General features: G+C 44.2%; 1 protein-coding gene across 3 annotated transcripts in view; it reads right to left on the reverse strand.

Annotated features, from left to right (window-relative positions):
* PRKCA (protein kinase C alpha) overlaps positions 1 to 21,098 on the reverse strand; it is a 198,038-nt gene that overhangs the window by 41,568 nt on the left and 135,372 nt on the right. For all 3 annotated transcript variants that reach the window (XM_081899676.1, XM_081899677.1, XM_081899678.1), the window contains exons 6-8: positions 4,265 to 4,421; positions 4,014 to 4,148; positions 3,440 to 3,536 (exon numbers count right to left, since the gene is read on the reverse strand). In XM_081899676.1, coding sequence (XP_081755802.1) covers positions 3,440 to 3,536; positions 4,014 to 4,148; positions 4,265 to 4,421 — 389 coding nt within the window. The remainder of the gene's footprint in view (positions 1 to 3,439; positions 3,537 to 4,013; positions 4,149 to 4,264; positions 4,422 to 21,098) is intronic.

Here is a 21,098-nt window from a genome sequence, read left to right on the forward strand (position 1 = left end):
GTTATGCACAGAACCTGCCAAAATAAACTAAATTGCGTGTGCATTGGAAATAGGCTAGGGGCCATAAAGGAATAATGATTTCAACATGTTCAATACCAGCTGCAGCGTACTCTTCTAATCAGCTGTGACTTCTCTGCTGGGTTCTGTTCTCTCACCTGGAACATTTGTGCCTGCACCAGGTAATTTTGAAAAGGCCGTTTAGGCCAGGCCTCGAAGCCTGCTGCCAGTATGCAGAAATATATATTACTGGCTGATTTCCACCCACCCCAATATCCCCTAGAGGCCCATGTTTTAACTCTGGGGGTGCAATGGGTTTTTTATGTTGTATTTTTATGTCTTATTTTATGTTCAAATTGTTTTTTCATTTATTGTAAGCCTCACAGAGAACATGGCAGCCCCCACACATTGCACAACAAACAAGGGGGTTGTTGTGGGGAGCAAGATTCCATATACAGGCTAGTGCATGGGTAGGCAAACTAAGGCCTGGGGGCCGGATCCAGCCCAATCGCCTTCTAAATCCAGCCAGCGGATGGTCCAGGAATCAGCGTGTTTTTACATGAGTAGCATTTGTCCTTTTATTTAAAATGCATCTCTGGATTATTTGTGGGGCATAGGAATTTGTTCTTTTTTTTTCCTTTTCAAAATATAGTCCAGCACCCCACAAGGTCTGAGGGACAGTGGACCGGCTCCCTGCTGAAAAAGTTTGCTGACCCCTGGGCTAGTGCATGTGAGATCTAGCAACACGGTAAAAGGGTGTGCCCTTGCTGTTGCCTTTGTGGAGCCCTGCCTGAAACAGATCTGACAGTGCTGATTGCTAGCGATAAGGAATGAGCTTATTCAGGAAATTATGTCCAGGAAAATGGCTCCTCAGATCAGAAGCACTGAAAGGCTCTCAGGCATAAAATGGGAACACAAACAGCAGAACAGTGCTCTTCAGGAGGACTACTAGCCGTAGTGTGGTTTTTATTACTCTGTGTAATTAACTGAAAAAATATGACTAAGACTAATGTGAACCAATAAAAAAATTGCATGATATGTACTCTGAGATGTCTGAAAACTAAAAAAAAGAAGAAAAAGGAACATGGTTTACAGGGGTGAGCAAACTTTTTCGGCAGGGGGGCGGTCTATTGTTCTTCAGACCTTGTGGGGGGCCAGACTATATTTTTTGGGAGGGGGGGAGAATGAATTCCTATGCCCCACAAATAACCCAGAGATGCATTTTAAATAAAAGCACACATTCTACTCATGTAAAAACACGCTGATTCCAGGACCAGATTTAGAAGGCGATTTGGCCGGATCCGGCCCCCGAGCCTTAGTTTGTCTACCCATGGTTTAAGCTACTTAAATTTTCCGCTGTGCACTCCATTAACTGTAGGAAGAGTTGAAATATTCAGCTCATTTGGTCTACAGATCATAAACAAGGAACAATATGTCAATGTCCAAAAACGCATCTATTATTTCAATAGATAAAATGGCTTTATATACAGTTGCAAAGTATTGCATCTGCAGAAAATGTAAAAAATATGCCTTAATATTACATTGGTAAAGGTAAAGGGACCCCTGACCATTAGGTCCAGTCGCGGATGACTCTGGGGTTGCAGCGCTTATCTCGCTCTATAGGCAGAGGGAGCAGGCGCTTGTCTGCAGACAGCTTCCAGGTCATGTGGCCAGCATGACTAAGCTGCTTCTGGCGAATCAGATCAGCACATGGAAATGCCGTTTACCTTCCCGCCAGAGCGGTCCCTATTTATCTACTTGCACTTTGACGTGCTTTCGAACTGCTAGGTTGGCAGGAGCAGGGACCGAGCAACGGGAGCTCACCCCGTTGTGGGAATTTGAACTGCTGACCTTCTGATCAGCAAGCCCAAGGGTCAGTGGTTTAGACCACAGTGCCACCCGCGTCCCTATTACATTGGTACTATTGGCATTTTTAAAAGTGTCCAGAACTTCAAAAGTATATTGACACTTCCACTGCTGGAATTGTATATTGTTAACATTACTGAAGCGCAGTTCACTTTTTGTGCCTGCCAGAGGCAGTTCAGAATGTAACATGAAAATAAAGCGTTGTCTTCAATGATGTCATTCTGCTAGCAGAATTCCCCTACACTCCTAACTATCACGGACAATCAAAATTTGTTCCAGAGATATGATCAATATGATCTATATGAACACAGCATTGGATACAACCTAAAATCTTTTCAGCAAGTGCCATATTCACACCAAAGCAAAATAATTAAGGATTCTACAACATTTGTGTAATTAGTTGCATTACTTTATATACCCTGTACCCAAAAACCTAACAGATTAAGATGATCAAATGAGATATTTTATTTTACATCATGTTACTAAACTGTCCAAAAGACCCCCAAACATTTGCTGAAGCAGGAAAAGAAGCTTAGAGGCCAATTATGCTGTGAGAATAATTATAAAAGGAAAGATGTGCTAGAAATGTATTAGAGCCAAGTCTGGAAACTCTTGATTTTCTATGGAAGCAGAGTTATAACACAACTCCCTACAGTGGAACGAATTATTTTCACAATACTGTCAGCTTCATGGTGTTGTCAGCATGAATATTCTCTAGAATATTAATATTCTAGAGAATAATATTCTATAATAATATGTTAATATTCTCTAGAAGCATTTCCTAAATTCCACCACTTTCATCCTTCTCTGTACCTAACTTCCTTCTGTCCCCAGTCACTTTCCCCTGCCATTTTCACCATTCACTTTTAGTCCTTAATCTCCCCAAACCACTTTTCTCAGGCCTCCTGATTCCATTTTCTTACTCCACCCTCCTCCTCAAAATTCGCCTTTCTTCCTCTCTCTCATCACTCTGTCAAATACTTCTCTCAGTTCCTCTCTTTCAAGCAGAAATAGACAAAGAAACACTGTGCCACCTTTGGAGTCAGCACACGTAAAATCTAAATGAAGTAGATGAGGCTACTAGTCAAATGATGAAACTTAATCATACAGATAGAGCTACATTGGAGCAGAGGCAAAGGGAGACCCCAGCTGCCAATGGGACAATCAACAACTTGCCTGTGGAAAGTGGCAAGAAGATAGTAACTAGGTCCTCCTTCATTTTCGTTACTTAATGGTAATGCAGTCTACTGGAAAACTTTCATGTGAGGAAAGGATGGAGCCCTCAAAGTCACAGAAACTCACAGTCCGCTTGCTATGTTGGTTCGATAGCAACGAATTACAGTCCCAAATTCCATTGTGAAAGTAGATTCGTACCATTAACACTGGCCAAAAATTATGCAAACCGCGTTCAGAGTTAGTGATTATTGACGATCCGTGGACTGGCAAGAGAAAGAATTGTACAGTAAGCAAGAGACAGGAAGTCGCTCCTGTCTGTTATAGTAAGCACTGCAGCAGAAGCAGCACAGAATCAGGCTCAACATGGGATTTGCCATACAATGTATGCTAATATTCTCACCTCAAACTTCTGTCTCAGTTCTACATTCCCATCGTCATCTGCTTCTGGTATCGGAACATTGTAATACTCGCCTTCTTCCTGGTTAAGTAGTTTGTACCTGCAGTCAGTGTATTAAAAGGAGAGACTGATTTTGCATCTTTTTCTTATTTCAGCTGGCCTTAAAAAAGGTATTGGCCAAGTACAGATATCAGCTTTTTTTTCTTATGGGCCAACATAACTACTGTCAGGTTAAAGAGACTCTCTCCTTAGCAAGTGTGCTTAAGTTTGCAGCAATAGCCTGAGATAAGAAACTTAACACAACATGCAGTGAGTGTCTGACTGTTTTTGCCCTTCCAGGGAAACAGTGAGAGATGTTACATGATTGCTTTGATATTTTTATATCAAACAAACAAAAAAGAATAGTTAGTTTCTGTGTGATTTTTGTCCTCAATATCTATTGACTGAGGTTTTCAACACTGCATTCTGTGAAGACACAGGTGATATGTTTAGGAAATATTTAAATATGACAATAGGATTTATTACCCATAATTTTAGTGATGCATTAGTAACATATTCATATCAAAGAGCTTTTTACCATCCACATGCAGGTGATTTCATGAGTTCCGACACTCCAAAAGAAAGAGAGCCCATGAAATCATTCCGAGTTGTCCGATCCCAATCCCAGACTTCCACGGATAATCTTCTGTCTTTGTCTGTAGGCTTTAACTTACTACGAAAAGAACGAAGAGGAGAAAAAAATAGGTGCCGTTCTGTTAATTTATTAAAACACACGATGACGTATGCAATCGGAAATATCACTAGGAAAAGTATCAAATTTCAACTTACAATGTGAATGTCTCACCCCATTGTGGATTAAGTGTGGAACGGATGGTTTTTGTTTTTTGTTTACTTTCATTCTTAGGATCTGGAATAAGTTTCAGCTTCACGTAAGGGTCTGAAAGTCCATTTGGATCCATAGGAATCAGATTTCTTGCATCTCGTACTGAAAATATATAGACGAACAATAAGGATTAGACAAAGATTCAAAGGGAAAGAAAAGGTTTTCCTGCAACCCAAAAAACCCTTATGTGATATTGCCAGCACTGATAAGCTTTCTATAGGTTTGTGAGGGGTAATGGAAACCCCTGCAGAAGCCTATGAAAACTGATGCTAATCTGATGAATGTAAAAAAACAACACACCTCTTTGCCACCTCTATGGAATAGCCCAGTTCTTTTTACCCCCAGTACGAACCCCCAAGAAGTGGACCGCCCACTCCTATCCTTGGTGACAGCAGTTAAAGTTATCTGTAACAAGATCTAAAGTAGTATCCTATATGACTCAAGTTGGACAGCACTGGATAGTTCCATCCGATGTGTTGATAAATACAGATGAGGAGGATCCCTGATACAGTTCTTTGATGTCTCCCCAGTTTAGGAGCAAGGAGATTAGGGATCCCTTTGTAGCAGAGGTAGGAAAAGAGCACCCATGACTTTTCCCGCAGCAGGAGGAAACAGGATTGGATTTCTAGCAATTATCAATGTGTTGGATAATGAAGTGTCAATACAGATACCCTTTTAAAAGATAAGGTCAAATCAGACATAGTTTTCAGTCCCACTGGGCCAAGAACAATTTAAATGCATGCCATTTGGAGCTAGATCTGGAGAAAAACAATAGTAGAAGGGCAAGCAAAAGAACCAACTGCTTGGAATGCTAAATTCTGCATTAGGTATGCGGTTGTGGGTTGACTGGGGGAGATGATTTGATTATTAGTAAGGACAACAACAGTACTGTTGTGTCCTCAAACCCTCATGCATATTTTTTTAGGAAGTCAATAACACCTGCACTCAGTTTCTCATTCATCACATCCAACGCAATACTCCTAGCCCACAAATATTAGTGGGATGTGCTTATTAAAAGAAATCAATCCCCCACAGCAAAAAGAAAAGAAACTTAAGCTGATTTGATAAAGCAGGATCGTCGCCAGTGTCTTATTGTGTAAATTGTCTAATGCACTTGTATTTTTCTCAACCACACAGAAACAGAGTTAGGGGAATGCCTGTTGCTCATCAATAGACCATCTGTTCTGAATGTAGAAGGCACTGGTTCAATCCCAGAATATCCAGGCAGCACTGAGAAAGTCTGAATCCCTAGAGAGCTGCTACCAGTCAGTGCAGACAATACTGAATGGATCAATGGCCTGACTCAGTATAAGGGAGTATGCTCCCTATGGATTAAAATTCCTTTTGAACAATGGTAATCACACAAACCCGCAGAGCCCATGTCAAAAAAACAATGTTATTGTAAGTTGGTTTTTAAAAATTATATAACAATTAACTGGCATGCCTGCTCACATTTTAGTTTATCTGTCTATACTCTATTGTGAGATGTGCAAAACCATTTTAAAAACCATTCCTAGGCAATGTTGAGAGACTTTTCTGCATTGCAAGTTTTTAGCACAAGTTACCATAATTTTCGCTCCATAACACGCAGTTTTTTCCTCCTAGAAAGTAAGGGGAAATGTCTGTGCGTGTTATGGAGCGAATGCCTACGGATGGCGGGGGAATCTGCTGCAGTTGTAAGCAGTCCGTGGCTCGCTTTGAAACAGCAAAGCGGGTGTAAGCGGCTCCTGTCAGCGAGCCGAGCCGGGGAGGAGGGAGAGAAGCAGAGTGGGGTTGGCTGCTTTAAAACAACCCTGTGCTCTCTGTCCCTGCCTGCAGTTTTTTGCTGTCTGATTTTGGATTAGCCACTGTAGGGGCTGTGTGTGTGTGTGTGCTTGAGCTATCGTTCTCCTCCTCCTGCTTCCCATTCACTCTTCCAGCGCCCCTGCACTCTCCTGCGACTTTAGGATTGATACTCTATGTGTCTGTGTGTGTGTTTGATAGAGAGAGAGAGGCATCATTCTCCTTCTCTTGCTTCCCGTTCACTCCTCCAGCGCCCCTGCGACTTCCAGCGCCCCTGCGACTTTAGGGCGACTTTAGCATGGATCCACATGGATCCTCAGGATTTTTGCATTGAGCTACCCCAAACTCACCATCAGACCACATGTCTGTGGCCACAGCATGAACCACAAAAATCATATCCACTGTTTCGTTTAGAATATATTTTTCTTGTTTTCCTCCTCTAAAAACTACATGCGTGTTATGGTCTGGTGCATGTTATAGAACCAAAAATACGGTATATTGCCCATATGATACAATAGCCCCACTGCGCTGTCTGCATTCTTGTGTGTTTTTTTATTCAGCCCTGAAATTCCCATTCAGTTATGAAGAGGAAGCCTCACACTACTCTATCCAACAATGAATTTTCTCTTAACTGACTTTGTGTTCCCTTGCAGAACAACAACAACAACTGAACCTGGTGCTGATCTAATAGAGCATGGGTGAGCAATCTGCAGCCTCACTATAGATGGAACAGTCTCTCTCAGGAAGTTGTGGACTCTCTATCCTTGGGATGTTTTTAAGCAGAGGTTGGATGGCCATCTGTTATGGATGCTTTAGCTGAGATTCCTGCATCTCACGGGGCTGGACCTTCCAACTCTACAATTCTATGATTCTAACTACAACTCCCATCAGCCCCAGCTAGTGTGGCCACTGGCCAGGTATTATGCGAGTTGCAGTTCAGCAACATCTGGAGGGCCAAAGGTTGTCCACACCTCTTCCAGAATGACCACCTCACTTCACTCCTTTTCACTGGAATGGAGGACCATGATGCAAGTACTAGATTCAGGATAGTGCAAATAACACCTGTGGCATTTAGCAACTTATTGCTAATGACATAATAAAAACCATGCCAGTATGTCTCATGCTAGGAATCACAGGTAAAATTAACGAAGTTAGACGGCACTTAGTTTGCTGCCACCCCCTCTGTGATTTTACTGCCCAAAGACAAGAGACAGAGATGTCAATAGATATATTTAGTGGCAATATGCAATGATTTCTCCCATGCTGAACTGAAGACTGTAAGATGCCCATGTGGTCATTTGTGCGATGGGCAATAAAGGAAATATGTCACGGAAAGTTCTGCTTTGGAAATATTAACTATCAACGTCTGGGTTTTGTATTGCTGACCTTAAACCCACCTGCTTTCAGCTTAGAACATTTGGTTCACATTCATTTGCAATAAACAAAGAAACAGCAAATTTCACCAAAATTTCCAATGAAGTCAAACATTTGGTGATGTTTTAGAAGCAGCCAGAGGCATCATTATGTATTAAGAATGACTGCATCTAATAATTCTGGGCTCAAAACATTACCTACCTTTCAGAACTGCTGGGGTGGCTTTAAGATGAAATTGTATCCACAAGTTGCCCAAAAGAATTACCGGTAAGTTATGGTTTAAGTACATGTCTCCATACATATGGAAAGTAATATTACCACAATAAAACAACAACTTGAAGACATTTGAGGCAGGTGATTTGGGTCACTGCTGTGGCTTTCACTTGATTTCTGAAGGTAGAAAGTATCTGAATAATTAACTTAGGTGTTGGATAAACCAGAGTCTAATATTCTGTAAACTTTAATTGTGTGCAGAAACAGCTCCATGGAAAAATCACAACTTGGAACATCTCTCCCCAACCAGCTTTTGAGAAAATGACCCATTTTCCTTTCTGAAAATAAAAGCATGACTGTGGTGGGAGTTACAGCGGCACACTAGAGCTTTTGTCTAACAGAAACAATAAACAATGAAAAGCAAAGGGCCGAGAATCTCTAGCCATGTCACAAAAGCACACAGCAAAGGGTATATTTGTTCAATAAAAGGCCAGAAGAAACATTTCTTAAATTATTGTTCTACACTATGAAACCCAGCATTAAAAATATAATGCCAAGTAAGGAAAGCAACATGTACAGGTTGCATCATTTTACTTGAAATGTTTTGTAAGCTTCAAAACGAAATCAAATGAACTGCTTGCTGCACCATTACATACTATATGCATTGCAGGGAGAGGAAAACAGCTCAGTGTAGTAGTATTGTTGTTGTTGTTGTTTAGTCGTTTAGTCATGTCCGACTCTTCGTGACCCCATGGACCAGAGCACGCCAGGCACTCCTGTCTTCCACTGCCTCCCGCAGTTTGGTCAATCTCATGCTAGTAGCTTCGAGAACACTGTCCAACCATCTCATCCTCTGTTGTCCCCTTCTCCTTGTGCCCTCCATCTTTCCCAACATCAGGGTCTTTTCCAGGGAGTCTTCTCTTCTCATGAGGTGGCCAAAGTATTGGAGCCTCAGCTTCAGGATCTGTCCTACCAGTGAGCACTCAGGGCTGATTTCCTTCAGAATGGATACGTTTGATCTTCTTGCAGTCCATGAGACTCTCAAGAGTCTCCTCCAGCACCATAATTCAAAAGCATCAATTCTTCGGCGATCAGCCTTCTTTATGGTCCAGCTCTCACTTCCATACATCACTACTGGGAAAACCATGGCTTTAACTATACGGACCTTTGTTGGCAAGGTGATGTCTCTGCTTTTTAAGATGCTGTCTAGGTTTGTCATTGCTTTTCTCCCAAGAAGCAGGCGTCTTTTAATTTCGTGGCTGCTGTCACCATCTGCAGTGATCATGGAGCCCAAGGAAGTAAAATCTCTCACTGCCTCCATTTCTTCCCCTTCTATTTGCTAGGAGGTGATGGGCCCAGTGGCCACGATCTTGGGTTGTTGTTGGTTTTTTTGATGTTGAGCTTCAGACCATATTTTGTGCTTTCCTCTTTCACCCTCATTAAAAGTGTAGTATTAGATATGGGTAAATCTATACTTTCCAGAATACAAATGGTCATTTAAATTTGCAGAAAAGCAGCACTTAGCTTAAACTGAATAAAAATCCTGGGAAACAAATCCCTAATTAGAAAGCCAGGATGGCACAATGACCTGATGTAGTGTGCTACCATGGTTTACTCTAATTGGTCTTTTCCAGGGAGTCTTCTCTTCTCATGAGGTGGCCAAAGGTCCCTCATTAGAAAGCTAGGGTGGCACAATGACCTGATGTAGTGTGCTACCATGGTTTACTCTAATTGGCTTGGATGTAGTGCAAACCATGGCTTAGTCTAAACAGGTGCAGGTCTCCAGAGTGATCACAGCTGTTGAGCTTCTGCCATGGTCCTGCCACTACATACTACCCAGGGGCTAAGCTACATAAGCCTCATGGGAGAGCATAACCCTCTCTAAACAACCCACAACGTAAAGCCAAGGTTTGTTACTGGCTTCCCAATAATGGTTTCTTTGGGAGAAACACAGTACAAGCACTGGTTCAGGTGTAATGCTAAGCCTGGCACTCCGGGGTTTGTTTCACTGCCAATTACAGAAGGTGTGAGGGTGAAACACACGTATATTACGACTAAAGCAGGCCATGTACCTTGGCATCGTATTATGTGCAAATATTGCATTAGCACATTGTGCGAATGAGTCTACTGAATGGCACAAAACAAAGGGAGAATGCTCAAAGAAGAATTGTTAGTAAAGTTCACATTAAACACAGGTTGCTAAAGAAAAAGGTCATTATTTTGCTCGCTTTTTTGTTTTCTGGCCTATTTGTATTTTTGTCTGCATAATTAGCACTCTGATTTTGCCTCCCCCCTCCGTTGAACGAGTGCTTCTTTTTCAAAAGAGCAGGATGATGATGGTATTTGGAGAGAAATACTGTCTCTGTAGTCCACCTCTTTGATGGCAGCCTATTTTTAATGAGACAGGGTCAGGCATAGCTGAAAGGAGCAGCTCTTTACTCCTCAAATGAGAGGTTTGATGTTAACACAGACACACTAAATAAAAAAAAATAGCCTTGGAAAGTAAATTAGAAGCCCTCCCTTTCTCCAGAAAGCTCCCCCTCCCCCATGCTTAGCTCCCCCATGTAGAACTGTTTCTATGCCTTTTATGAGGCTTTTATAATATTGAAGAATATAAAGGCTTTTAAAACCTTGAAGAAAAAGAGTCACAAGAGTTCAATTTGCAAGGAATTGCTAAGTTCCTAAATAAAAACCCTACTTAGAGATGCCAATAGCTTCTAGGGAGAATAAGGCAACCAAAAGTTACAGTTTCTTGTGAGAGCCCCACGGGGAGAAAACATCATGTGGGTACCGGTATATTCTAACTGCTTCTATATATGACTCAGTCTGCTGAAGACCTCTATTACTCTAATTTGCATAGGAAAATATTTCCAACAAAACCCACTCCGCATACCCTCCAATATTTATCTGATGAAAATAGGCACATCTTTTTCAATTATTATTACAGTGGTACCTCAGGTTACGTACGCTTCAGTTTACATACGCTTCAGGTTACATACTCCGCTAACCCAGAAATAGTGCTTCAGGTTAAGAACTTTGCTTCAGGTTGAGAAGAGAAATTGTGTTCCGGCGGCACAGCAGCAGCCGGAGGCCCCATTAGCTAAAGTGGTGCTTCAGGTTAAGAACAGTTTCAGGTTAAGTACGGACCTCCGGAACGAATTAAGTACTTAACCCAAGGTACCACTGTATTGTTATTGTTATTAATATGACACCCATCTAACTGGCTTCCAACATATTTAAAAACACAATAAAACATTAAACTTTTTTAAAAAAACTTCCCTATAGAGGGCTGCATTCAGCTGTCTTCTGAAGCTTGCTAATCTCATTGGCTTGGGGGGTCGCAGAACTCCATATCTTCCAATATTTCTCCAGTGAAAATAGGGATGACCAATAAAGCGAGATGAGCGCCGCAACCCCAGAGTCGGTCATGACTGGACCTAATGGTCAGGGGTCCCTTTACCTTTACCTTTAAGAAAAAGCGAGGCATTCTGGGATCTAATCAGAACTGAGACAGCTTCTGTAAATCTGGGACTGTTCCTGGAAAATGGGGACATTTGGAGGGTCTGACATCACTGAGGATAACAGAAAGAACCCAGCAGCTGTTTCAGGAGAATACTTTCCCCCTAAAAATCCAGTGTCTTTTGACACAAATCCCTTCCCCTTTCATATTACTTTAAATCCGGGAGGTGGGGATTGCCTTTTAAAATCTTTTAAATGTTGTCAGTTTTATTCTATACTAACCTGCTTGTTAATTTAATGCTACATACCCCAGTCTCTGGAATAAGGTGGGCAAGAGATTAAACCTCAGACAAAATACAAATAATAAATACACTGAACCTGAAGAGTCACTAATTCTCAATTATGACCAAGAGCTTCAAGCATTCTGTACTTTTGAAACGTTACACTGAAATAATGTGGTGGTTTTTTTTAGGATTTGTGTTTTGTTTTAAGCAACAGTAGAGGCAGGGACTTGCTGACAGTAAAATCTACAACAGGGTATGTTTAATGATTTATTGCATATTTTCGGCACTGCAAATGCTTAGACCTCTCCCTTTCTCCTATGCTGTTGAGAACTTCATTCCCCTACGTGCCAAATGGAAATTAGTCTGTGCCTCAATCACATCTGCTTGATAGGTTGAGACTGAATCTAATCTCCAATGCAATAAATATTAGAGAGTGAATCTAATCTCCAATGCAATCAATATTACAGATACCAGAAGCCAACCTTTCCCAAATTATATTACTTTTGATGGCAATAATATGCTCTTAGAGAGTACGAAACACATTGCCCATTGCTCTTAGAGAGTATGAAACACATTGCCCACATGAAACACACACACACATCAAATATTATTCTACTGAGTTGTCAAATGACACAATAAATGAAACATTAGACTTTTGCATTTTTATTTTTGCAGTGGAGCTGTTGGTCTAGACTCTAAGCACCAAAATAAATTATGAGGACTGTGTTTTCCTTATGGCATCAAATTTCATTCCAGTTATCATCTTCATTATGGCCCTCTGCATTATGAGGCTCTGTAACACACTACTATTCTCAGTTCAGCAATACTATTTTAATATGCCTCATGAGGGCAATGACTCTTCATTACATTCACAGGTCTGACTTCTGAAAGGTAAGTCTATAATAATCACAGAGCATTAAAAAGTCTCTATTTGAGTGTGGGGACTGGGGAGAAAATAATGTTAATACATAACATAAAAAATATTGTGATGCTTTATTATATCTGACGTTATCTGTCACCTGTCTTTGTAGGTGTTAGTGATTTAATAGTATAAGGTTATTTTACAAAGTTTTATTTGATTATTAATACTTTATACTGCATTTGGTTTTTATACTGTATACCATTTTGAGACTTAATTATTTTTTGTCTTCAAGTTCTGTTTGGTATATTGCTTGATTTCTTTGAATTGTATTTGACCTACGCGTTGTGTCAGGGAACTGCCATCTAAAGCGCCGGGGGCGCAAAGGCTCACTGAGGTTGAGAGAGGAGTAGCAGCGGAAGAGGGAACCAGTAGAGGGCGAGCAAGAACTCCAAGGGAAAGTGAGTCGGAGGGATGGCTCAGAGACACTTCCAGCGAAAACACTGGGGAGGTCTCAGGACCTCCTATAGGGACACCCACACCTCGCCGGAAACTGTCACGCCGAGAGGCCAGACGACGTGTTTCCGTTAAAGAGCTTTTATGTTGGAAAAGATTCCGAAAGCAGCCACTTTCGGATTCTACTAGTGATTGACGCAGCCATGCTGGAGGGGCTCCGTCACAGGCAGAGGTTTGAAAACCTGATCAAACTCTGAGGGACTTGCATTTTACGCACAAGCAGCTCATCGTCCCATCACAGCAATCCGAAAGTCACCGAAAGCCAGCTTGTGCAGGGAGAAGCATCATGAGCAACCCAGCCGGAACCGGAGGAGCAGGAGCAGCTGGAGGGGGTCCAAGCCTGGAAGAAAGGTACAGGGCGTTGGAGATCCAGTTGGCGCTGCAAACGGCGAGGCTTGAGGAGAGGAGGGCTCAGGATGCAGAAAAGGGAAAGGAGAAAACCACCCCGCTCGCCAAAAGGTACCAGGATTGGTGCAGAAATTCGGGGGGGATCCCAGGAACTATCATGCCTTTAGAACAGAGATGCAATACGCTCTAAACTTGCAGTTTGATGACTTCCCCGACGAGGAATCGCGAGTGGCTTTTGTGATTGGCCATCTCGAATCCGGGGCGAAAGATTGGGTTAGACCCCTGATGGCAGCGAATAATGAGATCCTAAAGGACACGAGGAAGTTTTTTCGTGCCATGGACCTGATGTTTTCCAGCGATATTGAGCAGGGGGTGGTGCGAAGGCAGTTAATGGCTTGCCAGCAAGGAAGCAGATCTGTCCGTGAGTACTGGACTGAATTTACTATGCTGATTCATAAATTGGGGTGGGACCTATCGGCGGAGCCCATCCAAATGCTTTTCGAAGAGGGGCTTTCTTCAACCGTCAAAGATGAGCTTTCCCGGGGGCCCAGGGCGGAGTCTATGGATCAGTTAACCAAATCTGCGCTGTCCATAGGAGCGCGCCAGGAGGCGAGGGCTTTGGAAAAGCGGGAAGGGAAAGGAGACCGTTGGAGGGAGTTCCGCATTCCAGACATTCCAGAGCCACCTTTCCCGCCGGCAGAGCCGATGGAAGTTGGAACAGCGCGGGCGCGCGCAGTTTCAAATCCCAGTGAAGGGCGGAAGAAGGAGGGAAAGAGCGCCAAGAGATGTTATCTCTGCCAACAGCCAGGGCACTTTGCCAGAGTCTGCCCACAAAGAAAGGAATGGCAAGGGATGGCAGGAGCTGTTGGGGGAAAGGAAGAGGAAGGCAAGGAGCAAGTAAAAGCCAACGCCTGGCTGCCACCGTCGGGGCACAGCAGCCAGGCCAAAGAGCAGTGAAAGTGCCCACGCCGGAACCTCCCAGACCCGCTTTAGTGATAGAGGTGTTACTAGAACTGCCAAACGGACACCCACTAAAGATCAAGGCGCTTTTGGATTCAGGCAGCTCCTGTAATTTCATGAGTAAGGAGTTTGCAGCTGAGCATCAGATACAGACCATCCCTTTAAGTAACCCCTTGCAGGTGACTACGATTGACGGCAGAGAGCTGTTGGGGGGAGAAGTTAGCCAACAGACTGTCCCGATGATAATGAGGGTGGCAAGGCACACCGAACAGATAGCGTTTAATGTGGCCATCCTGGGAGGAGCGCCCATCATTTTGGGGATGAGCTGGCTGGCGCTACACGATCCGCTAGTGGGCTGGCATCAGAGGGTGGTCTCCTTTGGGTCAGCGTATTGCCTAGAACACTGCAAGGAGGGGAAGGTTTCGGGAGGAGACAGAGTCACCCTAGCCGGGATGGAAGTAATGGACAAAGGGAAGGTGCCCCCGCAATACGCAGATCTGAGCAACGTATTCAGCGAAAGGGAAGCAGACAAACTGCCACCGCATAGACCCTTTGACTGTCAAATCAACCTACTCCCTGGGGCCCAACTCCCAGTAGGCAAGCTGTACGCCATGTCAGACAGGGAGATGCAGGAGCTGAGGGAGTTCATTGACAAAAACCTGAAGCGAGGTTTCATCAGAGAGTCCCGAGCGGTGGGGGGCAGCCCAGTGTTTTTTGTGGACAAAAAGAACACAGACAAACCGAGACTGGTGTGTGACTTTAGGGCCCTCAATGCAGTGTCGGAACCCCTGGCTTTCCCTATGCCCCGAATTGATGACATTTTGACCAGAGTAAGGAAGGGAAAGATTTTTACAAAGCTGGACCTGCGGGGGGCGTACAATCTGATACGCATAAGGAAGGGAGATGAATGGAAGACCACCATGTTTACCCCTTTGGGAGCCTTTGAATACCTCGTTATGCCCTTCGGTCTACAAGGGGGCTCCGCGTGTTTTCAAGCTTTTATAAACCACGTTCTGGGACCTTTGCTCTACAAGAATTGTGTGGCCTTTTTAGACGACGTGTTGGTGTATTCGGAAGATGAGGAACAGCATGTGAGGGACGTTCGAGAAGTGTTGGGCAGGCTGCAAGCCAACCAGCTGTGGGTGAAACTGGAGAAGTGCCAGTTTCATACCAAGGAGGTGGAATTCCTGGGGTACCGCTTGTCAGACAAGGGATTGGCCATGGATCCAGGCAAGGTCCAAGCGGTACTGGAATGGAAGACACCGAAGACCAAGAAGGACGTGCAAAGATTCTTGGGGTTTGGGAACTTTTATCGGAAGTTCATCAAGAACTTTGCCCACTTGACGGCGCCCATCACCGACTGCCTCAGCAGCAAGAAGAAATTTGTTTGGACGGTAGAGGCGGATCGAGCCTTTGAAGAACTGAAAAGGGCTTTCGCCTCGGAAGAACAACTTCTGCATGTGGATTTACGAAAACCCATGAGAGTGGAAACCGATGCATCCGACCGGGCGGTAGGGGCGGTCCTTCTTCAACCGGGGAGGAGTGCGTCGGAGTGGAGACCGTGTGCCTTCTTCTCGCGGAAGCTGAATAAATCCGAGAGGAATTACACGGTGTATGACAGGGAACTACTTGCCATTCACGAAGCATTCCGGAGGTGGAGACATTTATTAATTGGGGCACAACACAAGGTGCAAGTGTGCACCGACCACAAGAATTTAGAGTATTGGAGAACAGCTCGAGTGCTCAACCAACGACAAGTGAGATGGGCACAGGAATTCTCCAAATTCAACTTTGAAATTTGTTATGTGCCAGGCCCAGAAAACGTCAGGGCGGACGCGCTCTCACGCAAACCAGAGTATTGGGAAGGGGAGGGGGTGATCGAAGAGAGACATGTCATCCCTGAGGACCGCTGGGTGTGTGGGGCGGCGCTTGTGGGGCAACGAGAACTGGTAGAGGAAACGGAAAATGATGAATATGCCCAGGATAAGCTCAGAGGTCTCAGGGGGGAGGGCGAGAGTCCCGGAGGTTTTGAGGAAAGAAATGGGGCATTGTATTACAAAGGGGCACTGTATATACCCGAAGGTGAATTGAGGGGGAGAGTACTCAAGCAGTTGCATGATAGCCCCACGGCGGGACATTTTGGACAACACAAGACCATGTGGTTGGTTACCAGGGAATTTTGGTGGCCTAAGGTGAGGGAAGATGTAAGGGAGTATGTAAGAGGGTGTGACCAATGTCAGCGAGCCAAAGGGGAAAGAAGGGCGCCGGCAGGGTTATTAGAACCATTACCCACACCAGAACGGCCTTGGGAAGCGATATCAATAGATTTTATGACGGATCTGCCAAAGTCCAAGGGGAAAACAGCCATCATGGTAGTAGTAGACCTGTTAACTAAGATGTGCCACTTTGTAGCATGCTCACATGCAGTCACAGCGGAAGAAACAGCGAAGTTGTTTGTAGAACACATCTTTAGGTTGCACGGGGCTCCCTTGAGGGTGATCTCAGATCGCGGCAAACAATTTACTTCCAGGTTCTGGAGGAAGCTCATGAGCTTGCTGCACGTGGAAGTCAATTTTTCAACTGCCCGGCACCCTGAAACCAACGGGCAGGCGGAAAGAGCAAATGGCATTCTTCAACAATATCTGAGGTGTTATGTCAATGACAGAGAGAACGATTGGGTCGAAAAGTTGGCGTTGGCAGAATTTGCCTACAATAATGCGGAGAATGTGTCCACAGGGATGAGTCCCTTTTTGGCTAATTACGGGTCTCACCCCAGGGCATTTCCAGGGGAAGGAGGGGAGAGATGGAGCGTCCCAGCGGCTGAACATTTTGTAGAAGAGATGGAAGCGATCCATCATCAGCTCCAGCTCAACTTAGAAAGGGCTAAGGCACAATATAAGAAGCAGGCAGACAAGAACAGAAGGGAAGGTGAAACCATAAGGGTGGGGGATCAAGTGTGGTTGTCAACCCAAGGGTTGCCGTTCAAAGGGGGTTGTAAGAAATTGAGGCCCAGAAGATTGGGACCCTTTGAGGTCATTCAGCAGGTCAACCCGGTAGCTTTCAAACTCCGATTACCCAACCACATGAAATTGCACCCAGTGTTCCACAGGTCGTTACTGTCACCATACAGGGGGGGACGTGAAGGGGAGTACGTCAGGGGACCAGCCTTGGAAGAGAGGGAACGCCACAACCATGTAGCGGAAATCCTCGATTCCAGGTGGAAGGGAAATCAGGTGGAGTATTTGGTGGCGTGGGAAGGGGAACCGGAGTCAGAAAACACCTGGGTAAGTGCAGAGGAAGTCAATGACGAGGTTTTAACAGAAACGTTCCACCAAAGGTTCCCGAGGAAACCTCAGCCAATAGCAAGGTTTAGGAGGGAGTATTTCGGCACCACCGATGAGGAAGAGGAAATGGAAGGGTTCGCGGAGTCGGAGTTGGAAGAGGGAGTGGACTCCGATGACGAAGATTACCGAGAGAGTAGGAACAGCAACAAGTGGAGGGAAGTGTTCGCGACGTCGGAAGATGAGGGAGGTTCTTTCAGGGGTTTTACCTCCTCACCGCCAGTAGGGGAGGAGACGGGAGGGGGTGAAGGGGGCCCTGGAGGGGAGGTGGATGTCAGGGAACTGCCATCTAAAGCGCCGGGGGCGCAAAGGCTCACTGAGGTTGAGAGAGGAGTAGCAGCGGAAGAGGGAACCAGTAGAGGGCGAGCAAGAACTCCAAGGGAAAGTGAGTCGGAGGGATGGCTCAGAGACACTTCCAGCGAAAACAGTGGGGAGGTCTCAGGACCTCCTATAGGGACACCCACACCTCGCCGGAAACTGTCACGCCGAGAGGCCAGACGACGTGTTTCCGTTAAAGAGCTTTTATGTTGGAAAAGATTCCGAAAGCAGCCACTTTCGGATTCTACTAGTGATTGACGCAGCCTTGCTGGAGGGGCTCCGTCACAGGCAGAGGTTTGAAAACCTGATCAAACTCTGAGGGACTTGCATTTTACGCACAAGCAGCTCATCGTCCCATCACACGTTGTATCATTGTTTTGAGATTTCTTCACAGTGTACTTGATTGTTACATTGTTGTAAGATCTGAGTTTTTGATTGACCTCTATTTTATTTTATCTCTATTTTATACATAGTTCTGTTATTCTTTTGTACATCATCAGATCTCTACTTTATTTAACGCTCTGAAACTCGGTTAAATTGTATTTGATTTCTATCTCCTGTTCAATGATTTGACAAGTCTTCTGAACGTAAAGTGACTTAGAAATCTTCTAAATTAGGTAATAAATACGTGTTAACAGTAGGGAGGGGAAATTGGTTCAGTGAAGCTTTGGAAACACAATAACAAACTCGGGGTGGGTAGGTTGCTTCAGTCCAATCCTATCTAAAACTCTGGTGTTCAGAAGTCACGGCTGAAGTCATTCCGCAGCATGTTCAATCAGCAAAATATGAGTGCCTTTTTAAATATGAAAATTACCTTCTTTCACAAGCTGCCTAAATAAAGAATGTGATGACCAGCCATTACTCTTGCTGCTGAGTTCAAATCCCATAAATTCTCAGTTTTACAGAGTGCCATTCTCATTGGAAGCCAAAAGGTCTTTCGCAGAACTCTCCTTAAACTAAGGAAGAAAACACCTCCATATATATTCCATAGTGGAGGAAAGTGTGTACATGAAAATAGAACAGTGGCTTATACAATATGCCTTTGAAATGTTAGCACAGTGTAAACAGCTCAAATCTAGTCTTTAAGAATCTCCTACACTCTAGTCATGGTGATCTCCAAGCACCCTCTAACACTGGAGTATAAATAATAAAACTATGGCGACGAGTATAAGGATGCATGGATATACCTTCTTAGTCATTGCCCCACAACTGTGGAACTCTCATACCCTGAAAACTTAAATAAGCCTCTTCACCAAGTATTATGACATAAAACACATACAATGTAAATGAAGCTTGCATCCTGCAAACAAGTTCTTGGCTCCTACTGGAAATATTATCTTCCCAAATCCAAGTCTGATTCCTGTATGTGAAGAGGCAACAGAACTCCCACAGTCCAACATTCTACCTCATATGCAGATCGACTTGATTTATTATATGGGGGAAATACCCGCAAGTGTTGAGGGCTAACAGCAAAAATTCCCCTTTTCAGACTGGTTTAGTAATCAGTATACCTTGTTCTCTATGAGTGATAAATTTCAGCTTTTTGGTTGACTTGGAAGTAACATGACCCCACTTTTGTTTTGCCTCCCCCCCCCTTCCTAACAATAGGGCCATAGTTTCTAGGTCATCAGGAAATACTGTACATTTTTACTTGCTGTAAATAAGTAGCTCCTATTTACCTTGGCTTTATCTGTATCTGTAAACAAGCTCCAAGGAGAAACTGTGGCACATTGTGAAGCCTTATCTCCCCAGGCCTATCATTCCTACTTAGATGAGAGTCCTCCATGAGTCTGAAGGTCTTAATAAAGAATTTGACTTTTTCACAGCCACAATATGCTAGGTTGACATTTTCATTGAAGTTCTCTATAATAAATCCAACATAACTCTTTTCCCCGGTCTGACACCTGCAGCTGACCATCAACCCCGAACAAGGTGGAGTATAGCTGCCACTAAGAGGACCCTATTCTGTTTGCCTGCCGACCAAATTATCTTTACAGTTGGGCATCTGAGCAGGTTGATACAGATGTAGGTGGCCCCGTATGTGACCCAGTCCAAAACCATTCATGACTTTCAAGGTAATCACCTGTGCTTTCAACTGGCTTCAGAAACCTACTGGTAACCAGTACAATATTTGCAATATACTCAAGCGCTTGGGACGTGGGTGGCACTGTGGGTTAAAGGGACGCGGATGGCACTGTGGGTTAAACCACAGAGCCTAGGACTTGCCGATCAGAAGGTCGGCAGTTTGAATCCCCGCAATGGGGTGAGCTCCCGTTGGTCGGTTCCAGCTCCTGCCCACCTAGCAGTTTGAAAGTTCGTCAAAGTGCAAGTAGATAAATAGGTAAACGGGGTAAACGGCGTTTCCGTGCGCTGCTCTGGATTGCCAGAAGCGGCTTAGTCATGCTGGCCACATGACCCGGAAGCTGTATGCCGGCTCCCTCGGCCAACAAAGTGAGATGAGCGCCGCAACCCCAGAGTTGGCCACAACTAGACCTAATGCTCAGGGGTCCCTTTACCTTTTTTTACAAGCGCTTGACTATATGGTCTTAGCAGTTGAGTGGCTGCATTTTGTACGAGTTGAAGCTCCTGAGCTGCTTTTCAAAGTAGTCCATTTGGGTCCAGGCCTATATTTACTATGGTAGCTGTATATCCTACACTCCCTTTCTTTCAGCCTGAAATAACTATGGTTTTTTAAAACACACACACAGAGAGAGAGAGAGAGAGAGAGAGAGAGAGAGAGAGAGAAGACAAAGTGTACCTCCAAGGGGGAGATGAAGTATGAGCAGCTGAGGCAAGCATAGCAGCCACCTCCTCAGTAACGAGAGATGGTGCAACAGTGTCAATTTTGTATTCAACTCATTTTAACCTAAAACATTAAGATTCTGAAATAACTAGCTCTTCTTGCTTCAGGGCATCAGGCAAGGTAAGACCTTTTGCGTGGAGCATTTTAAGAGCAAATGGAACTCTGATTCAGCCTCCTGCAGAATTTTTGCACTGCATAACACTAAATTAAAATCCAAGATCAGCAAAAATGAAAATGAAAGGGGTGTGTGTGTGTGTGTGTGTGTGTGTGGAGAAAACAGCATTACTTTCACATTCATCAACTGAAGCTCTTGGCCTCAAGTGGAAGTCAATACAAATTTGGAAGTAATGGAAGTGGTGTTCTAAAGTTTAAAGACCTAGCCTAAGATTAAACTGAATTTAAGATGCAAACCAGTAGAAATAAAGGCAACTATTGGAGGAACTTGCTAAGGAGCAGTCAACCACCAGATCTTGCTTCATCTGTGCCATAAGGGGGAACATGTTTTAATAGAATTCACAGAGG

The sequence above is a fragment of the Podarcis melisellensis genome, assembly GCF_964234715.1.
Source record: "Podarcis melisellensis genome assembly, chromosome: 2".
Lineage (NCBI taxonomy): Eukaryota > Metazoa > Chordata > Lepidosauria > Squamata > Lacertidae > Podarcis > Podarcis melisellensis.